Below are 21979 nucleotides of genomic sequence, written 5' to 3'. Positions count from 1 at the left end.
AATTTTGAAGTTATTTGTTTTTGTTGTTAAATTTTTGGGTCTGAATGATTCTAGAATCACAACGTTGTGTCCGAAGATTTTATTATTTTAAAACCTTTTCTTTTTTTGCTTTCATTATTTGGACTTTTAGAGGTAATCAAGGGTAATTGGTGGGGGTTGTTAGTTGTTTTGGGGCCACCAAGGAGACCCTTTGTCAGATATGAATTTCCATAAATAAAATTAGTCAAACTCAAGGAAAAAAAATTTTAAATGAGTGGCCCACCATGTGAAAGAATAATAATCAAATAAATATATTATATAAAAATATAAGAACATCTGAGCATCTCAAAAAAATATACAGTTTTTTTTCTTTTCTTTTTTTTGATAGATAAAAAATATACAGCTATGAAGTGAAAGTGATAGAATATTAGTGAAAAATTGCCAGCTCGAACATAGCCAAACTTCTATTTTTCCTACTTGGACCTACATGAGATTTTTTTTTTCCCCTGTAATTTTACCTAAAAAGCAGTAGTTATCCTGTTGTGGCACATGCATATATATTGTTTGTCCAGGTTTGGCCCAAAGCCAATTTCGGTTGTTCCAGCAGAATTACTTTTTTCAATGTAATTGTTCATCATTAATATTTCTGTAATCATTGCTTACTCGTACGAGATCATTAGTAGTTGATATGGCTTGATTTTTTTTTAATGATAATTTGATATTGTTTGATTTTGTAATTAAAATTGAAGTCGATGTGAGCAATGGAATGGATGTGAAAACTGAAAAGGATTAAAAATGAGACCATATGAGTATTATGATTAGGATAATACATGTTTTGAATTAAAATCATGAATTGAAGATGTGATTAGACTGAAATTGAGTCTTCAACTCACGATTTCAATAAAATAAATAAAAAAAGTGTGCTTGATAGTGTGTATGTATTATCTAACAAATACTGCCCTTGCTATCAAGGAAGCCATGAAAAAAAGTAGTAACTGGTATGGACCGTGGACACCGATAAAATCGTTAAAAATAAACCAAATGACTAATGAGTAATACGACATCAAAAGAGGTGTGAAACCGCAAGCACAAAGTAAAAGTAATGTGAAATGATTCATACGCGGTGTAAAAGCAAGCAAAGCAAATTGAATATTTTGACTAGCTTTGCAAAGCAAATTATGTCTCCATGTGCGGCCGACCAAACAAGCAAATCCTTGTCATTAATTACTAGAAACAAAGCTTTATGCTTAGTATCAAACATGACATTATATCTTCCTTTTGCAGTCATACCCAATACCCAATCTATATCATCGTTTTGAAACCGGACCATTCAAAAAACTGTAAAAATGAGGTGTTTAAAGTTTTTGAGGTCAGACCGAGATCGAACCGGAATGAAGTAATAATTAATTAATATGAAATAAATAAAAATTAATGCATAAAAATTAATAATCTTGACTAAACATTTAAAGAAATTCAAGTATTTGGAGACCACTAAAAATAAAATGATATTTTTCATAGTTTATTATAGATTTTAAATAAATATTTTCTTATCATTTACAATATTTCAATAAATTTGTACAATAGTCAACATAATAGTACCTTTAAAAGCCATGATTTATGCCATTAAAATATTTTAACTATTTATTAACCATTTAACAAATTAGGAACGGTACAATTTTAAAGGGGTTATAAATGATAATTCCAAATCTCAAGGTTTAAAGTTTCCAGGTGGCTAACTGTTAGGCATTTGAGCATCTGACCATGGCTTTTGAAAAATGAAGTATCAACACTTCCTTTGAAAAACCAAAAAAGTTCATCTCTCGCCCAAACTCTGTTTTGCAGAACCCCTCTCTCTCTCTCTCTCTCTCTCTCTCTCTCTCTCTCTCTCTCTCTCCTTTAAATCTCTTGTTCCTCTTTCCTCTTAGACCAAAATCACAAAGTAAAGATGTCATCTAGTCCATTGTGGAGCTACGCTGTGAAGAACGAAGTCCATAGTGAGCTGTGACTTCAGATCTAGTTCTTTTGGGACCACCATTTTTAGGGGAAAAAATGGCAGGTCCAACCGGTTTACCTGCTCACGGGTCTAAAAACCGTCCGGTTGGACCACGGGTCAAAAGGTTCATGGAGAAAATGCATTTTACAGGTTTCTGAGTTTAAAAAAACCAGATTTATGACCGGTTTTCGATTAACCCGATTCGACCGTCCGGTCTAATCTGGTTTTCAAAAAAATGATATATATATATATATATATATATATGTGGTTACACGATTTTCCTGGCCCAACTTATGTTGATTAGGCCCTGGCCCAAAGCGCAACCCACAATAATTATTTGTAGAGGATGGGTCAAAGAACTTGGCCTCAGTGAGCCTGCTCGGTCTAATGCATGGACAGTATGGTTTGCAAAAGGAAAATAGAAAACACCAGAATGGATCTTTCTCAAGTCTGATTTTATTACTTTTTTGTTCCTGATACAGTTCCACCGTCCCCTTCTTTGAGGGACTCCACTACATTATATATTCTTCTTCTTTTCATCTTAGCCTTACACCTGTTAATCATCCAAGCATCCACTTGAGCACCTGTCCCATCAGACGCCCTCATCAGACCCTTTGTGAGTTGCAGAGGCCAAGGCGGTACTGTTCAGGAGTCTTTTCCTCATTAATGCGGCCAAGAGGGTAGTTGGGGCGCAATTAATGTGGTGGTAGCCTTCCGTAAGATATTTTGGATTTAATTCATTTTATATGTTGGGAAGACGAGCTGAAATGGCTGGGGCAAGTTCCTCATCTGGGCTTCGTGATGTCCGAGGAGGAGTTACTCCTCGGACAGGTTTCCTTGGCGCTATTGGGGTTGAATAGCGCTTCATATGAGGCTTTTCTTTGGACAGGGCGCTCCTCGGACGGGCCTGAGTTTGGAATAGCCCATCATTTTTGGGCCGGGCCCCACAATAGCCTCTCAAAACTCCGGTTTTTACCTCCCTCCGAGGGGAAAAGCGGGGTTTTGATGTTTGTGAGTGGAGGGAAATAAGGAGATCGTGGGGCGCGCGTGCGGACCGTTACTTTTGACGCGCTACAATTTACGAGGCGTGGCCATTAACTTCTGGAGGCGTTATGTTCCCTTCATCCAACGGCTTGGCGTGGATCGAACGGCCATCGTTTTTTCCCGTATTTTTAGGCAGGGATGATCTTTTCTCTCTCCTCCTGGCTATATAAGACGTCAGAGGGGTTCAGTTCCTTCTTTCATCTGCATTTCACAAACCTCAAAAGACTCCAGAGAACTCCATCGAATCCTAGAGATATACGAACACTCGCGTCTGTTACGCCGCCGTAGCCGTTTTTGTGAAGCGTTTCGTCCAAGAGAGATTTCCAGGCGTCCCCTTGAGCGTTTTGTGAAGGTACCTGTACATTTCGCTTTTCTCTCCGTTTCAATTTCCTCCTCGGACATTACTTTTCTTCGTGGTCTCTACTTTCATTTCCCCCTTTCAGTTCAGATGGGTAGATTCGAAAAATTAGTTAAAACTCCAGCCGCTATGGAGGCCTTTAGGGCCAAATATCACATTCCCCCTAGGGTTAGGCTGCGGTACTGTCCTCTGGAAGGAGTATTGACAGATAGAGTTGTGGGAGAAGTCGTTATCCCCATGATTGCTTTCATAGAGGGAGGGATGACACTTCCCATGCGTAGGATCACAAGGGAATACCTGTTCAACCATAGGTTGACGCCGTATCAGTGTGCCCCGAATATGTTCAAGATACTAGGCTGTGTAGATGTCCTAAACGAGCGGATGAATCTAGGCCTTACTTGGCACGATGTGGCTTATCTGTACGAATGTCACCGCCTCGGGGATGATGGGTATTATCTTAAATCCCGGAACGAGGACGTTAGGTTGATCTCTTGTCTTCCAGTTTCCAATAAAACCGTGAAGAATGACTTCCTCATTCCTTCTGGGGAGTGGTTCGACGGTATTCATTGTCCGACTCGGGCAGGAAACCCAGGTGCGGCGCTTTTAGGATTGATCCTTTTTGGGGAAAGGATTTAGTGTTGAGGGGTTATTTTTCTTGCTTTCTTTGTAATTGGAAAATTTCATAGTCTGACCTCACTTTTCTTGGTTTGTTTGCAGACAAAAGTCACGTTGCTCCTCGGATAAGCCTTGTGAACGTGCCAGCGCTGAACTATCTTCTCAGGTCGGAGATTTACGCTACCGAGGACGGACAGTTGCGTGCGGCCCATCTGGTTTTGGGCTATCAACCTCTGAGCAGCGCTTTCCAGGCAATCGGTCACGCTATAAGGGCTGGCAGTCCGAGGCTGGCCAGAATTGACGTGTCCCAGGACGGATTCCTAGCTGACCACGATTTGCCACCAGTTGTGTTGCCAGGTGTCAGAAATCCCTACTTAGCAGAGCAGCTACCTCCGGTAAACGAGCCTGGTGCTGCTGTTTTGGTTGAGGAAGAGGCTGAATCATCTCGTCTTTCCCTTGAGGAAGAGATAGATAAGTTTTATTTCGAGGAGGAAATTCAGCAAAACCCCTTGGTGGAGTTTTCTAATCCCGAAGTAGAGCAGGACCAACATTCTGCGGTTGGTGTTCCCTTAATCGTTATCTGCTCGGACGATACTTCAGACGAAGAGGTAGAGCCCATGGCAGGAAAAGGAAAGACTCTAAAGGAGCTGATGTCCTCCCGAGGGAAAGGTCAGTCATCAAAAGTTCAGCCATCGAAGGGACCAAGTCCATCAAAGGTCAAATCCCTTCCCCCTGTGGTCCCCCAGGGCGTCTCGGACCCTGGTCTTAAGGTTAATCCGGACCTGAAGAAGAAGAGGCCGGTTAACACTACTGAGGAAGGTGAGGTGATTGCCCAGCCGACCAAGCAGCAACAGACCACGCGGGCGCCAAGGAGCAGAAGGGGTAACTCCTCGGAGAGCCGGGATGAGGAGAACCTTGCTGACGTTCGCGCCTCCCCTCGTGTATGGAACCCCAAGCTGGAGCTGGATGGGGTTGCCATCCCCTACAATGCTTCGGTCCGAGAGTATAACCGAGGCCGGGCAGGGTACGTGGCGGATGCCTTAGAGCAACCCTTACTCCTTCCTCAGGACATGGAGGCCTATAGGCGATTCTCTCAGCCCGAGCTCTTCCTATCCCTAAAAAGGGATCTCGCATTGGTAAGTAATCCTTTTACTGTTCTATTGATTTTCCTATCTTGTTAGATTTCTGTAGCACTCTTGTTTCGTTCGCAGATTACCCAACAGGTGTTCGTGGCTGATGAGTTTTGCCGCGATAGCCGAAGTCGGGTTGAGGCTGAGACCCAGGCTCGGGCAGAGATGGAGAAAGCCTTGGGGTCTCTCAAGCACGAGCACCTTAAACTCGCGGACGACTTTAAGGTGTCGGAGAACCGGCGCAAAAGTGCAGAGGCTGGTTTAAAGAGTGCTGAGACCCAGGCGGAGGACCAGCGCAAAGAGCTGTACACAACGCAGCTTGACCTCACCACCGAGAGGCAGGTAGTGCAGGATCTCAGGACTGCCCTGCAAAAGGTAGAGGATGAGCTGAGGCTGGTAAAGGAGGAGGCCCAGCTGATCCGAGAGGCCACAGAGGCTGAGAAGAATGCTGCTCGCCAGCTCGGGGCCGAAGAGACGGAGGCCAGGCTGTCTGAGGAGATTCCTGAGGTATGCAGAGAGTACTGCGACATTTCATGGGCTCATGCTCTCGACGCTGCAGGAGTTCCTGCGGATTTGACACTAAGACTGCCCGAGAGCATCTTCTATCCTCGGGAGATTCGTGCGAATCCCGAAGACGCCCAAGTGGCTCCAGAGCAGGACCTGGCGGTGCCTGATGCCGTCCTTGTGCCTGATGTGGCGAAGGATCCTGCCGCAGACTCTACCATCGAGGTTCCTCCTCCTCAGCCCGAGCAGAAAGAAGATCCTCCTACTCAAGCCTAGCCTTTTAGGCTTTCAATCTCTGTAAATAGTTTTTATTTTTTATTTTTTATTTTTTTATTTTATATATATATATATTTTTTTAAACGAGAGTTATCCTACTTTTCCCTTTTTTGTAAGGACCTCTCTTTCTAATGTACTCGGAATATTAATATAAAATGTTCGTTTTGCTTACTATGGCTGTGCGCTAGTATTGCTCTTTTTTTATTCAAGCATTTGCAACAATGTAGACACAGGTTATTAGTCAAAACGGAAATGGGTTCTTGGCGCTGCGCGTTTGATGATTGCGATGGTACTAAACTGCGCACACGCATTAAAAATGATTTCCTTTATGTAATAATCTCCCAATCTATCACAAGTAATAATTTCCCCAAAAGTCTGTGGTCCGAGGAGCCAGGCAGGACTTAGGTTCTACTTAAAACTATGAATTGTCATGAGTAATAATTTCCCCAAAGTCTGTGGTCCGAGGAGCCATGCAGGACTTAGGTTCTGTTTAAAACTATGAACTGTCATGAGTAATAATTTCCCCAAAAGTCTGTGGTCCGAGGAGCCATGCAGGACTTAGGTTCTGTTTAAAACTTATAAATAGTTGGCTTAAGTATTAATTTCCCCTGAGTCTGTGGTCCGAGGAGCCATGCAGGCTTAGGTTTTGTTTAAAACTTATAAATAGTTGTAATGTAGACTGGCAAACAGCGAATAGTCATAAAAGAAAACGTATGCTAAGCCATTCTCATTAATAATAATACCTCCTGAGGTTATTTACATTCCAAGGTCGAGGTACAGCTTTTTCATCCAAATCTTCTAAGTAGTAGGCGCCTATTCCGGCCACGGATGTGACACGGTATGGTCCCTCCCAATTGGGCCCCAACTTGCCCCAAGAGGGGTTCTTTGCGCTGCCAAGAATCTTCCTCATCACGAGATCACCTGGACCCAGGGGCCGCAGTTTGACGTTAGCATCATACCCTTGTCTTAGCTTCTGGTGATAATAGGCCATGTGAATCGTGGCCTTTTCCCTTCTTTCCTCGGCTAGGTCTAGACTTCTTCCTAGCAACTCATCGTTATCGCTTGGGGTAAACGAGCTAGACCTCAACGTGGGGAAGTTGTTCTCGATCGGAAGCACAACCTCAGCCCCGTAAGTCATTGAGAAGGGGGTTTCACCGGTCGAACGCCGCGGCGTTGTCCGATAGGTCCACAAGACGTGCGGTAGCTCTTCTACCCATCTCCCCTTTGACTCATCCAGTCTTTTCTTCAATCCGTTCACTATGACCTTGTTTACGGCCTCGACTTGCCCATTTCCTTGGGGGTATGCGGGGGTGGAATATCGATTAATGATCCCAAACTCATGGCAATACTCCCTAAAATTCTTGCTGTCAAACTGAAGACCATTGTCGGAAATGAGTGTTCTCGGAGTTCCGAAGCGGGTGATAATGTTCTTCCAGATGAATTTCTGGGCGTCCACATCCCTGATGTTGGCCAAAGGTTCAGCCTCCACCCATTTAGTGAAGTAATCGGTTCCGACTATTATGTATCGCTTGTTCCCCGTAGCCTTGGGGAAAGGCCCGACAATATCAAGACCCCATTGCGCAAACGGCCATGGACTGGAGAGTGGGTTGAGAACCCCTCCGGGTTGGTGGATATTCGGGGCAAATCTTTGGCACTGATCGCACTTCTTAGCGTATTCCTGGGCCTGTCTCTGCATGTTCGGCCACCAGTATCCTTGGGTGAGTGCCCTGTGCGCCAGTGATCTTCCTCCGGTGTGACTTCCACATACTCCCTCATGCAACTCCTCAAGAAGAGCCTCGGACTCTTCTGGATGTACGCAGAGTAAGTACGGTCCAGAGTAGGAGCACCGATAAAGTTTGCGGTCCTCTGACATCCAAAAACGAGGAGCATTTCTACGTATCTTTTCGGCTTCTAGTTTTTCTTCCGGAAGGATATCGTCTTGGAGGAAATTCCTTATGGGGTCCATCCAACTGGGGCTCTATCTAATCTGATGGACTTGGGTCGGGTTTCCGCTGACGGGACTGGCCTTGACTAGATCTTCGACTAGGATCATTCGTGGCAAATTACGTGCCGAGGACGTGGCAAGAGTGGCCAGCGAGTCTGCGTGAGTGTTTACGCTCCTGGAGATGTGCGCCAGACTGAAGGATTCAAAACTCGTCTGTAGCCGTTTGACTTGTGCCAGATACTCTTGCATCCTAATATCTCGAGCTTCTAGCTCTCCCATCACTTGTCCGACCACTAATCTGGAGTCCGAGAAGGCTTCTATTGCTCTTCCACCCAACCTTTGAACCATTGCCATTCCTTGAAGTAAGGCTTCGTATTCGGCTTCATTATTCGTAGCCGAGAATCCGAGTCTTAATGATTTTTCAATGACAGCGCCGTCTGGCGATATTAACACTATCCCAACTCCTGATCCTCTCTGGTTGGCTGCGCCATCCACGTAGACCTTCCAATGCATGGTCTCCCCGACTGATACTGCGCCATCCAGCTTTCCGCCCAGGTCTTTCTTCTCGGTCATCGTTTCTATAGAGGGCTCAGCAAACTCCGCTACCAAGTCTGCGAGGACCTGTCCTTTGACAGAGGGTCTGGGCATATATTTAATATCAAAAGCCCCCAAAAGAGCACTCCACATGGCGATCCTTCCTGTGTAGTCAGCGCTTCGAAGCACGGCTCGAAGGGGAAGCTGAGTCAGAACGATGACCGTATGCGCCTGAAAGTAATGAGGAAGCTTCCGGGTTGCATGCACTATCGCCAGAATTGCCTTTTCTAAAGGTAGGTATCGCACCTCGGCCTCATGTAGTGACTTGCTCACATAGTACACCGGTCGCTGCACCCCATTATCATCCCGTATCAGTACCAGGCTTACGGCGTGGGGAGCTACGGCGATGTAGGCAAACAGCACCTCGTCTGCCTCCGGACTGGACATGATGGGTGGTCGGGACAGGTAGTCTTTAAGCTGTTGGAAAACCTGAACGCAATCCTCCGACCATTTAAACTCTTTCCACTTGTTTATCAGGAGGTAAAAAGGCCGACACCGATCCGCCGATCGCGATATGAACCGGTTTAATGCCGCAATCATGCCAGTGAGCTTCTACACCTCCTTCGGGTTCCGAGGAGTCTGTAGACTGTTAATGGCTTTGATTTGGTCGGGACTTACTTCTATTCCCCTATGGGTGACCATGTACCCTAGGAATTTCCCAGACCCGACCCCGAATGAACATTTGGAGGCATTCAGCCGCAACCGGTGCTCCCTTAAGATGGCGAAGACTGTTCCAAGGTCTTTTACGTGCTCGGACTCCCTTTTACTCTTCACAACCATATCGTCTATATACACCTCAATGATCTTGCCCAGTTGTGGCTCGAACATCCGAGTCATCATCCTTTGGTAGGTTGAGCCCGCGTTCTTTAGCCCGAATGGCATCACCTTATAATGGTAATTTCCGATGGGCGTCATGAAAGCCGTTTTCTCTTGGTCCTCTAGCGCAAGGGGTATCTGATGATAGCCCTGGAAGGCGTCCAGGAAGCTCATTCGGGGGTGCCCCACGGTTGCATCCACCAATCGATCGATTTTGGGTAGAGGGAATGGGTCCTTGGGGCACGCCTTGTTCAGGTCCGTGAAGTCCACGCAGACCCTCCACTTCCCCGTCTTCTTCCTTACCACCACTGTGTTTGCCAACCATTCGGGATAAAAGACCTCTTTGATAGCCCCTGCTCTTTTCAATTTTGCCACCTCGTCTCTTACGGCACTAGCGTGTTCCTTTGAAGGGCGGCGGGGTGGTTGCTTCCTCGGAGTGGAAGAGGGGTTGACGTTCAGGTGGTGACAGATGAGGCTGGGATCAACCCCAGGGGCATCATAGGCGTCCCAAGCGAATACGTCGACATTTTCTCTGAGAAACCTGACCAGTTCCTCCTTTTCTTGAGAGGGCAATTTAGAGCCGACCTGAAAGAACTTCTCCGGGTCATTGCTGACAGCAACCTTATCTAAACCTTCACACCTTATCTCCTCGGCTAGCCCCTCGTCTTGCTTTGCCGAGGAGGCTGGTTGCTATAAGCTCTTTGGGGCCGAGGACTCGACCAATGGCCGATGTAAAACGGCGGCCACCACACACTTCCTGGCCACGGCCTGATCTCCTCGGATCTCTTCCACTCGTCCTCTGGATGGGTATTTCACTTTCTGGTGAAGTGTGGAGGTCACGGCCTCTAGGCTGTGGATCCATGGCCTTGCAACTATCGCGGTGTAGGGTGAATAAGCGTCGACCACGATGAAATTCACCTCCACCACTTCCGCCCCAGTTTGTACGGGCAGTCGGATTTGCCCCTTTGGCGTAACAAGCTTCCCCTCAAAGCTGAGGAGGGGGGAGTCATAAGCTGTCAAATCTTCCGGCTTCAAATTCAGCCCCTTGTATAGGTCGGGGTACATTATCTCCACCGCACTTCCGGAGTCTACTAATACCCTTTTCACATCGAAACCCCCAATCCGCAAGGTGACCACCAAGGCGTCATCGTGAGGTTGAATTGTTCCTCTCTTATCCTCATCCGAGAACCCCAGTATCAAAGAGCTTCCCTTTTTTAACTTTTTGGGCTCCCTTTGCCTGCCTTCGAAGGGAAGGCGATCCACGGCTAATACCCTGGGGATGGGTGGCCCAGTTCTTCCCGGTGCAGCGAGGATGACATGTATCGTCCCGGTGGGGGGTCTTAAAGACACGTCCCTTCGAGGTTCTTGCGTTGCTTGGCCGGGATGGCCGCTCGATGGGTGCAGCAGGTGACGTAGCTTTCCTTCTCGGACCAATTGATCCAGGTGATTCCACAGATTCCTGCAGTCCTCAATAGTATGCCCGTGGTCCTGATGGTAGTGGCAATACAAGTTCTGATTACGTCTGGCAGGGTCTCCAGCCATCTTTCCCGGCCATCTGAAATAGGGTTCATCCCTTACTTTCTCCAGTACTTGTTGTACCGGCTCTCTGAATACGGCATTCACTGTTTGCGGGTTGCTCTGCCCAGCCTGTCGCGGAAAATCTCTCCTCGGCTGACCAGGATTGTGACGTTCCGTTCTGAAATCATTTGCTTTAAGGGGGACAACCTTCTCCTTTCCCCTCCCTTGCAGCTGATCCTCCTCCACTCTTTTGTACTTGTCGATCCTATCCATTAGCTGTGGGACGTCAGTAACTGGTTTTCCGGTGAGGGATTTCCTCAAGCCATGCCAGGTAGGGAGGCCGCTTTTGAACGTGCTGATAGCAATATTATCATGGTTGTCATCTAAATCGTTATACACCTCCCAATACCTATCCGAGTATGCTTTCAGAGTTTCTCCTTCATGCATGGACAAGGACAGTAGCGAACTGAGAGGTCGAGGGACTCTGGTGTTCGTAATAAAACGGGAGCAAAAAGCTTGAGTGAGCTGCTTGTAGGAGCCTACGGAGTTTGTCTTCAGGCTGTTGAACCACCTCATTGACATCGATCCCAAGCTGGATGGGAAGATCTTGCACATTAGGGCTTCGTTTTGCGAATAGATCACCATTTTTTGGTTGAACTGACTCACGTGCTCTACCGGGTCTGTTCTGCCGGTATAGATGGCGAATACCAGTTGGTTGAAGCGTCTTGGCAGCTTAGCCCCTTCGATTCTACTCGTGAAGGGTGACCTCGAGACCTGATCCAACGCCTTCTTCATGGCGTCGCTCCCCGAACCTTTGCTGGATGGGCTCTCATACTTCCGTACTGGGCGTGGTTCCTTTTCGTAAGAAAAGGTCTCGCTTGGGGGGGTCCTTGACCTTCGTCTGTAACTCATGTCCTTCGCATTAGAAGACTCGCCTGAGTCAGAGGGAGATCGTCTTCGCTGTACACGTCGTAACTTCCTTTTTAAGTCATCTATCTCTCGCTGCATGGCCTGGTGACTATTTCGCCTCTGAGACACAGGACTTCCTGTCTGAGTGTGACTCTGGCTCGTCCGGATAGTATGCACACTTCCCTCACGATTCCCCCTGCCACCTGGGTTGGTTGGGTTATTTTGCCTCTGGGACTCGGCAGGTCGTGTCCGTTGGGAGTTAGCTTGGTGAGGATCCTCCTGGTGTGGATCTAGTTCTTCCATGCTCGACCGTTGCACTAGCTGATGCCCTAGCTCTTCCCACAGACGGCGCCAATTGTGGTTACACGATTTTCCTGGCCCAACTTATGTTGATTAGGCCCTGGCCCAAAGCGCAACCCACAATAATTATTTGTAGAGGATGGGTCAAAGAACTTGGCCTCAGTGAGCCTGCTCGGTCTAATGCATGGACAGTATGGTTTGCAAAAGGAAAATAGAAAACACCAGAATGGATCTTTCTCAAGTCTGATTTTATTTCTTTTTTGTTCCTGATACAGTTCCACCGTCCCCTTCTTTGAAGGACTCCACTACATTATATATTCTTCTTCTTTTCATCTTAGCCTTACACCTGTTTAATCATCCAAGCATCCACTTGAGCACCTGTCCCATCAGACGCCCTCATCAGACCCTTTGTGAGTTGCAGAGGCCAAGGCGGTACTGTTCAGGAGTCTTTTCCTCATTAATGCGGCCAAGAGGGTGGTTGGGGCGCAATTAATGTGGTGGTAGCCTTCCGTGAGATATTTTGGATTTAATTCATTTTATATGTTGGGAAGACGAGCTGAAATGACTGGGGCAAGTTCCTCGTCTGGGCTTCGTGATGTCTGAGGAGGAGTTACTCCTCGGACAAGTTTCCTTGGCGCTATTGGGGTTGAATAGCGCTTCATATGAGGCTTTTCTTTGGACAGGGCGCTCCTCGGACGGGCCTGAGTTTGGAATAGCCCATCATTTTTGGGCCGGGCCCCACAATATATATAATAGGTGAAATTGAGAAAACTCAAATTATAATTTTAAATTAAAGTTTCAATTTTGCGCCATGTGTATTAAATTATTTATTATTAAAGAATTTTATTTCTTAATTTTCGAATCAAATGTGGGACCACATTATAAATATTCATCCAAGTGAGTTATTAAGAACAAAAATCAAAGAGTTTAAAATAAATGAATCATAAAAAAAAAAAATTTAAAAAAATCTTCACAATAATTAAAAAATGGACAATTTATATTTTATACTTAATAATATCCTTACAAAATTTTTTAAAGAGTTAATAAAATATAAAAATGACTATCAATAGTATTTAAATTATATATTTAAGAATTATATTATGTATCTTATTATATATCTTTAAGTATAAATCTATAGCAACCGTTCTTGATGAGACTCAAATCTCTTATTCAACCGTAAGAGATTTTACCAATTAAGTTAACTAGAAATTTTGACATTGTATCAAAGCAGAAAATTTTAAATTTTAATACAATTGGTAAATTAACGGTAATCTAACTTCATAATCATTGGTTCAACTCACATCTCATCAGCCTCAATAATTATGCTTCCGATCCGTTGTATGCATTATCTCAATGTGTAGTCCTACAACTATTTGGCAATTCAAAATCAATGCGAGACAATAATGTGTCACACTGATTTTCACACTAGCTGCTTGCCTTGGGACTTAGGACTATAGGAACTAGGACCATGTGAGAGGTCGGCCGAGTACAACACGGTGAAATATCAAATATTGATGTAACCATGTGGCTAACAAAGATCACAGTTGTACGCATTTAAATGTAGGGCCCTTCTTTTTCTTGAGAAAATGTAGGGCCAATTCATTTAAGACTTAAAAGCTCACCTACATTAATTTTGTTTGGTACAGACTCATAGAGTTCATTTTAACCAATGCCATACGGCACTCGTTAATATGACCATTTATTTAAAGCACAAAGGAAGTTGTCGAATAAGTTTTTAATTCCAACACAGTGAAATATCAAATATTGATGTAACCAAGTGGCTAACAAAGATCACAGTTGTACGCATTTAAATGTAGGGCCCTTCTTTTTCTTGAGAAAATGTAGGGCCAATTCATTTAAGACTTAAAAGCTCACCTACATTAATTTTGTTTGGTACAGACTCATAGAGTTTATTTTAACCAATACCGTACGGCACTCGTTAATATGACCATTTATTTAAAGCACAAAGAAAGTTGTCGAATAAGTTTTTAATTCCAAATTTATTTTTGTCAGATTTTTGTTATCTAATATGCAATTTAAATGTTGGGGTCAAGAAAATTAATTGTCCAAAAGTTCACGGAATTGAAAACCATTATTCTGTTTTTGCAAACTTCGAATGAACTACGAAATGTATGCAATGTATAATCATGGCACCAATCGACTATGATCCAAAATCAAAAGACAATTTGAAGGTAATTTGTTTGGATTGGATTGAGACGTGAACAAGGTTATTTTGGCTGTAAATATGTTAATATTGTGTCAAACCTCAAACTTAGAGAAGTTCTCAGCCCTACACCCCTAGTTCCTAAGGATTGGGTTACCCAAAATACCATGAAGAGAGAAGATAAACTCACATTAACTAATCTGGGATGAGGGGTTTTACGATTAACTTTCGTCCTCTCATGACCATAAACGCTTGAGTTTGAGTCACTATAACTCTATAAATACTTGGGGCTGCTAGACTATACATATAGAAGGTTTATCTTACCAGATAAAAAGTGACTAATTCTAATATTATACTCCCTCCGTCCCACTTTGTTTGTCTTCTATTCTATTTTGAGATGTCCCAAAATATTGTCCTATTTCTAAAAATAAAAGTTATTAGTTTACTAATGTTCCTTTATACCCCTAAGCCTCATTAAGAATAACTCCTTTTAAAAAAAGCTAATAAATTTATTTAAGGGTAGTTTTGTAAACTTATATATTTTTATAAGGCAGACAAGACAATAAATGATGTTTCCTTAAAATGTTTGACTTTTCAAACAGGACAAACAAAGTGGGACGGAGGGAGTACTTTTTTTCTAACTTTCTTTTTTTTTTTTTTTTTTTTTTTTTTTTTTTTTTTTGAGAATCAATACGAAGAAACTTTATTAAATCAACCAAAGTCTGTTACAAGAGCATGATGAAGTTGTGGTGGAACATCTTCCATCCACACTGTAAGAGCATCAATATGTCTAGCGTATTGAGCTAAATTATGGGCTAGAGAATTACTCGATCTGCGGGTGTGCGAAAAGGAAATACAAGAAAAACTTTCAAGACTCTGTTTAATAGAGGAAATCAAATGGCCAAAGGAAGTAAAGGCCTCCTCCTCACTTCGTAAGGCTGAAATAATTAACTCCGAATCTCCCTCGACAATAATAGAGGGTAGATGGAGTTCAAGAGCAAAAGAGATGGCTCGCACCGCTGCCAACACTTCCACTTCGTCTGAGGAAGATAGTAACCTGGTTTTTTTCTAACTTTCTAGTAAATCTAGAAGTTTTATGGTACAAGAAACAAAGAATTTCATAACTGTTTCATTCAAGCTTATCTTATGCATTTTTCTCAAAAAAAAAAAAAAAAAAAAAAAAAAAAGCTTATCTTAAGCATAGCATTCAACTCCCATGAAAAGTTATGACTGATTAACACTAATAATTTTTTTGACTGATAAGTCCCAGTTAGCTCTCCGGTCGTAAGCTTTCTTTGTTTTGGAATATGAAATTTTTGATAGAAGGTTATGTTCCTAATTAGGAGTTAATATCATATAGTCAAATTAACAAAAAGGCCCAATGTTGTGGCTATAGTTGTAATGAATAGTGGTTCAAGTAACGCTAGTGACATTTTCAAGAAGACAATATGTTTCATTAGCTTGACCACGCAAATATTGTAGCTAGGGCAATATTATAAGCAAGGTGTGAAGCACATTTACAGACATATATATTAATTAATATAATTGTATAGCTATGTTTCTGAATTGCTTGTACTCCCATGAGATTCTCTTGTGCGATTCTTATAAAAGAAATGTAGTTGTCAAAAATGTCAATATAAAAAAATTTGAGCTGCAAGGTTAGTAACATATTATAATTATCTCAACAAATAAAAAATTGTCTTGCACTAAATTTTAGAAACTTAGCTGGTGGAACCTATTATAAAAAAATATTGAAGAGACATTAATAGTAAGTTTGGATTGAGGGAAAGGGAATGAGAGTAAAGTAAATTAGAATTGGCCCAAAATTAGTTTATTTTCAGCCAACTCTACTCTGTTCCCCTCCACTCTCCTTCTCTCCCCCCTCAATCCAAACAGACCATAAGAGATGCATTTCTAATAGCTAATTTACTTGAGCAAATGCATTATTAGATCATCATACTATTAGATTAATTGTGTGGCCAAATAGCCCACAATATGGATGTTGAACTGTGTGGTTAAATAATCTACAATGTGTACGTATGTAATTCTCAAAAGAAATTACCTTACACAATATTGTATATGAGATGATTATTATTAATAAAATTGTTTGAACAATGGAATTGCATGTTTTGGTCATGATTGGCTGTGTGGGTTTTGACATGGTCAAATATGCAATTGAGATTTCTCAAGGATAATGAGTTGTGAATAGGGGCAATGATGTGGATAAGAGATCTGATTTTAATGTTTAAATAAACATTGAGAAATTATATGTCTACAATATTTTTATAACAAATCCTAAGTGGCAGGTTGTTACTGATTGTTATTGTTAGGGCAAAAAAATAATTTTAGTGTTAGTTTCAAATTTGAACCAATAACAACTAACCACCTGTGATTTGTTGTAGAAATACTGTAAACGTAGCATCTCTCATAAACATTAGAGACTTTAAAGTTCATGTCCTAATTTGTAGGAACTGAAATGAATGTTGACAACTTTTGTAGGTCTTTAAATATCCCACTTGAGATCTCTAGATAAGATAACCACACAAAAATCATGTAGTGCAAAACTCCCTACAACCCAAACACTATTTCACTCTTATCTCTCCATTTAAATATACGTTTCAGATATTTTCTCTTTTAGTGTTTTAGTTGAATAAGAGTTCTATTTCAATTTGAGTTCTATTTTAATTTTTTGCTTCACATACCACTTAATTAGTTAATTAGTTGTTATTGAATTAATATTTTTTTCATATACCCACGGTTAGTTTTATGATTTTCTCATACTTATCATGCTCATCAAATATTATAAATCATATAATGGACATTGCCAACATAAAAATAAGAAGAGTAAGCTCATAATGAATGAGCAATGACAATAATTGTTTACATCATTGAATAAGGACAGTGATTGTTGGTTGATGGCCCTACCTCTATCTCCCGAAGTTAGAGATGGGCTATGGCAATCTCCTGTTTATTATTAATATATCATAATGATTTATTTAAAAAAAAAAAAAGTAATACAGAAATTGATGATTATCATCAATTTGCTTGACAAGCAGTCTTGTCTGATTGTTTGGAGATTATCATCAATTTGCTAGTTTGGCTTTGTTATAGCCAAAGTTACAGTTCCATCAATTATCCTTCAAATCATTGAATTTATGTCCTCCTTGCTAACTTATTCATGTGGTTACATTGTTATCATCTCAAATAATGATTCTACAGCTTACCATAGTTGTCAAATCTCACTTGTCCAAAACGATCTAGATCTTTTAAGGATCTTTCGATCATTCAAGATTGGTAAGATCGTACGTACGATTCTGACGATCCTAAACGATTCTGGTTTCTTGTAATCTTTATTAACTTGACAAAAGATTCAGTTGGACCTAAATGAAAAATAACATCTCAATAGACCAAGTTTTGTTATTCTAAGTGTCAATTGGACCCAACTGAAAAATACATACCAATAGAGTGTCACATTTTAAGATTTTTGGTCTTTTTAAATGATGCTTACAAATAGATGTAGTAATGTATGGTAATTAAATCAAATGGATGCAAATTTTTAGTTTTTTCTTCTTTTCTTTTTTTTATAAATGAATGTATAATTTATATGATTATTTAATATATCAATGTGTCATTTTTTTTTTTCAAATAATATAGGATCGTACGATTCACAATCCGATCCTACGATTCACGATCCCATCTACCTCCCATGATCTTACGTAGGATCCTGATTTTGACAACCTTGCATCTTACAGTATTTAAAAATAATTTTAAAAAAAGTTTAATAAATCCGTCATGCACTTACATAATTACTGTTTTACTGTAAGTTCCAGACCTATAATCTCAAATAAACAAATAAAGAGAACCACCTCACCTAGTTTGGTGCTTTTTTTTTTTTTTTTTTTTAACTTCACAATTATGAATTCAGATTTTGTGAGGCTAGTACTAGTTTAGGGGTAAAAGCAATAAGGGAGAAGAAAGAGGGCAAACAAATACTTCCCTGGAATACTAGTCTATCCACTATTCTTTGGAAGCTGTGACAGTCTTGACACTGCAAACAAATACTTCCCTGGAAATGCACAATACACAATACTTTTGATACAAGAAGTTCCAATGTCATTATAGTAAACCTATTAATTTTCTTGTCTTTGTATATAGGATTGGGTCAGAAATGTTTCATAACACGTACAAAGTTTTTTTTTTGTCTTCCATCCTTTAATGGGCTTGAGGAGTAGAACATAAATATGAATGAATTATAATAGCCTTGGATGTCAAAATTAAACCTGTACTTCACTCACAATGAAGACCCGAAGTAGATGAACAGTTTAGCTTTGTGCACTGCCAGCCCCTTCTCTGCAATCCAAATGGTCAGTTGAAGGTGATGCAGATCCATTTAAATGTATCCAAAGAACCTAAAATCATTAGGCTTGCATCAAAGGAAAGACTCAAATGGCATCTTGCACTTGTAGTGAACCAAAATGGAGAATCTGATGCGTGGCATCTATGTTATAAGCTGTATGAGGATGGGTCTAAGAATCCAATCCTCTTTCTACCATCATCATTCTCACTCTTTCTACATCCTCCAATTTACTTACATTGCGATAAATATTCATCAAAAGCTCAAAATTATGTTCATTATCCGGTTCCAACTCAAAAAGTTTTTCAGCAGCAATCTCCCCAATATCTACATTTCCATGAAGTAAGCAAGCATATAGCAATGCCCCCCACACGGTTGGACCAGCCTCAAACTCCATTGTCTCCACTATGGTAGCATAAGCCTCATTGATCAGTCCTGCCCTCCCATAAAGATTAACCATACAAGCATAATGTTCCATGATTGGGCTTATTCTATATTTTCCTCTCATCATAGAATACAATCTCTCCCCATCCTTCACCAAGCCCAAATGGGCACAAGCTGATAGTATTGAAACAAATGTTATACTATCTGGCACTGTACCAGAATCCTCCATCTGTTCAAAGTACCTTAGGATTTCTGGGTCTCTCGAGTGAGCAGTAATTATAGAGTTCCACGACACAACATCCCTCTCAGGCATGTGCTTAAACAACCAACATGCTCGATCCAACTTGCCATGCTTGGAGTAAACAACAATCAAGGAATTAGCAATAGACAAATTCCACTCAAATCCTCGACGAAGAACCCAAGCATGAAGTTGAAGTGCAGGCTTCAATGATGACAAACTAGTAAGCATTGTGGATATAGCAACTGAGTCTGGTTCATATCCTTCTTGAAGCATTTGGCCAAAGATGTCTAATGCCTCCACCAAAAGCCCATGACGAACATAACCCGTGAGCATAGCATTCCACGAAACTAAATCCCGGGAAGTGATCTTGTCAAAGACCTTCCGAGCCTTCACAATGTCACCACACTTGGCATACATATCAACAAGAGCATTGAGCACAAACCCATCATTTGCAAACCCCGAACGAACCACATGTCGATGCACCTCCTCACCAATTCTAACCAACCCAATTCCCCCACAAGCTTTCAGCACACGAGGGAACGTAAATGCATCCGGTTCAACACCCTCTTCCTCCATTTGAAAGTAAAGCGCCATGGCATCTTCACATTGACCCAATTCAGTGTACCCGGAGATAAGTGAATTCCACGCAAAAGCCGATATGTCTCGTTTAGACATTTCATCAAACACATCGTGAGCCTTATCGATATGCCCACACAACGCATATAAACGAAGCAACTTCGACGATAAGCCTACGTTTTTACGTAAAAGGTTTACGGGAATAAGGCGGTGAATTCGGATACCATGATCAATAGCTTGCAAATGGTAGCATGTTTCTAAGAGAGAAGAAAATATTTCAATGTCAATTTTTATACCTCTCTCAACAGAGGCTTCAAGGTCATTAACAACAGAGTCAAGGGCTTGGGTTTTTGTTTGGGTGTAAGGTTTTTGGTTAATGAGGAGTGGGGTTGGAGTTGGTTTTCGAAAGGAGATTTTGTTGTTGTTTTGGTGAATTTGTTTTTGTTTTTGTTGTTGTTGGGTTAATTGTTTTTGTTTCTTGATTTTCTTGCTCTTGGAAGAGCAGTAAAGGACAGTGAGTTGTTGCACTTGTAGAGAGGTTGTTGCCATTTTGGGTAAAGAAATTAAAAAAGAAGAATGAAAAATTGGAGGGAACTGATTTGAACTCATTTGCATGGGCTTCATGTTCATGAGGTATCCTTCTTGCAAAGGGCTTACCGTGACAATCAGCCCCTATGGTATTGCATATAAAGTAATAATAATATGTCAATTTGTGACATAATATCTCTTTTAGGCCCTTTACAATTTCTCTTTAATTTGTGGGTTTGAGTTAATTCAATTGGTAAAGACTCCTATCGTCGAATAAAAGCACTAACAATAGTAGAGTTAAATAGCTATATAGCTATTTTTAGCACCACTAAAACTCAAAATGTACCTTGCAATAGTGAAGCCAAAAAATATAGTAATATTTTTTGGCTTCATAGGTACAAGCTAAAAATAGCTGTGCACTGTAGCTGAAAGGTAAAAAAAAAATTTATTTTGCGTTCACACTACTTTCCTTATTTTTTATTTTTTCTTCTATCTTTCATTTTGCGTTCACACTACTTTTCCTCTCTCCTCTCTCCTCTCTCCGTCTGTGTTGTGATTGTGTTTTGGTGGTTGAATGAAATATTATTTTATTGTGTTAAAAGCTAAAATAAAATCACTGTTATTGGATGTAAGAAAGTAAAATAGATAAAGTAACTTTTTGTGGTGCTAAAAAACTAAAAAATTGGCTCCACTGCTGTGGTTGTTCTAAGAAATAAAATCAATTGGTGTTTTTGTATGATAAAAATCTATGAGATCTTAGGATTTCTAGTGATAACTCGGTATGTTTACTACACGACATTAAAATATGCCTATGGTTAATTAAGTTAACTAGCTTTAAGAAGAATAATGCATCTGACTTGACCACTAGGTTAACCAATCTTTGTTAGGAAAAATGCTAGTATAAGGATTAAGTTAACAAAAATTATGTGCATTTAACTCATACACATAACCATGAAGTGAACATGCTATGTTCTGCTCTGTCCGTGTACTTTAATAATCAAAATTTCCTTATCTACCCGAGCTATGTTAAACAACGGTTTTCCAATCAAAATAAAATTCAACCAAAAACAAAACATAGAAGTTAGGACTTGCATGAATCAAGCAGTTTGGCACCTATGTGAGGAAGAAAATGCAAGGGAACAGTTTCTCTATAACGCTATTCTCTAAACTTATAATTTATGTAAGGAAGAAAATGCAAGACTTATTTCCACAGGTGTAAATGTGACATACCAAGTTGCTCAAAAAAAATGCAGGTCTAATTTCTCAATTTTTTTGAGCATTTGACATGCCTCATTTTCACATCTGTTAATGCAGAAATTAAACTTGTTAATGCAGCTGCTGCTTTTATAGGCATAGAGAAGGGAAGGAGGACCATGTTAGTGTGCCCATTCCATTGGTTGAAATGTTAATGTAATGTGGACAATTACTTCAGGAACCCATTGGTAACAAGGCTTTTCACATTGGCATACTTTTTTCTTTTCTTTTTTTTGTTTAAACCATTTGTTGAAGCTTTCCACATTGGCATACTTTTTTCAATTAAAAGGAAATTTGTACATGAAAAAAAGAAAAGAATAATATCTAACATGAGGTGTGGCAATAACGAGTTGTTACAACATCAAAACATTGGCATACTTTTTGCTCCATTGAAATCGTATTCACAAACCATGCCTAGATATTAAGAAACTTTCAAGCTTGATCTAGTTCGAAGTGTGCTCAACCAATTAAAGCCTATAGGGAATTCCCAAAAAAAA

General features: G+C 41.0%; 1 protein-coding gene across 1 annotated transcript; it reads right to left on the bottom strand.

Annotated features, from left to right (window-relative positions):
• Positions 1-18125: 18125 nt before the first annotated feature.
• Positions 18126-20371, bottom strand: LOC126699824 (pentatricopeptide repeat-containing protein At4g25270, chloroplastic). Its single transcript, XM_050397800.1, has one exon. The coding sequence runs from the start codon at positions 20328-20330 to the stop codon at positions 18672-18674; it is 1659 nt and encodes a 552-aa protein (XP_050253757.1). The 5' UTR covers positions 20331-20371; the 3' UTR covers positions 18126-18671.
• Positions 20372-21979: the final 1608 nt, after the last annotated feature.

Source organism: Quercus robur, chromosome 9 (assembly GCF_932294415.1).
Source record: "Quercus robur chromosome 9, dhQueRobu3.1, whole genome shotgun sequence".
Classification (NCBI taxonomy): domain Eukaryota; kingdom Viridiplantae; phylum Streptophyta; class Magnoliopsida; order Fagales; family Fagaceae; genus Quercus; species Quercus robur.
The sequence above is the reverse complement of the archived record's forward strand: the minus strand, read 5'-3'. Positions and strand labels throughout refer to the sequence as shown.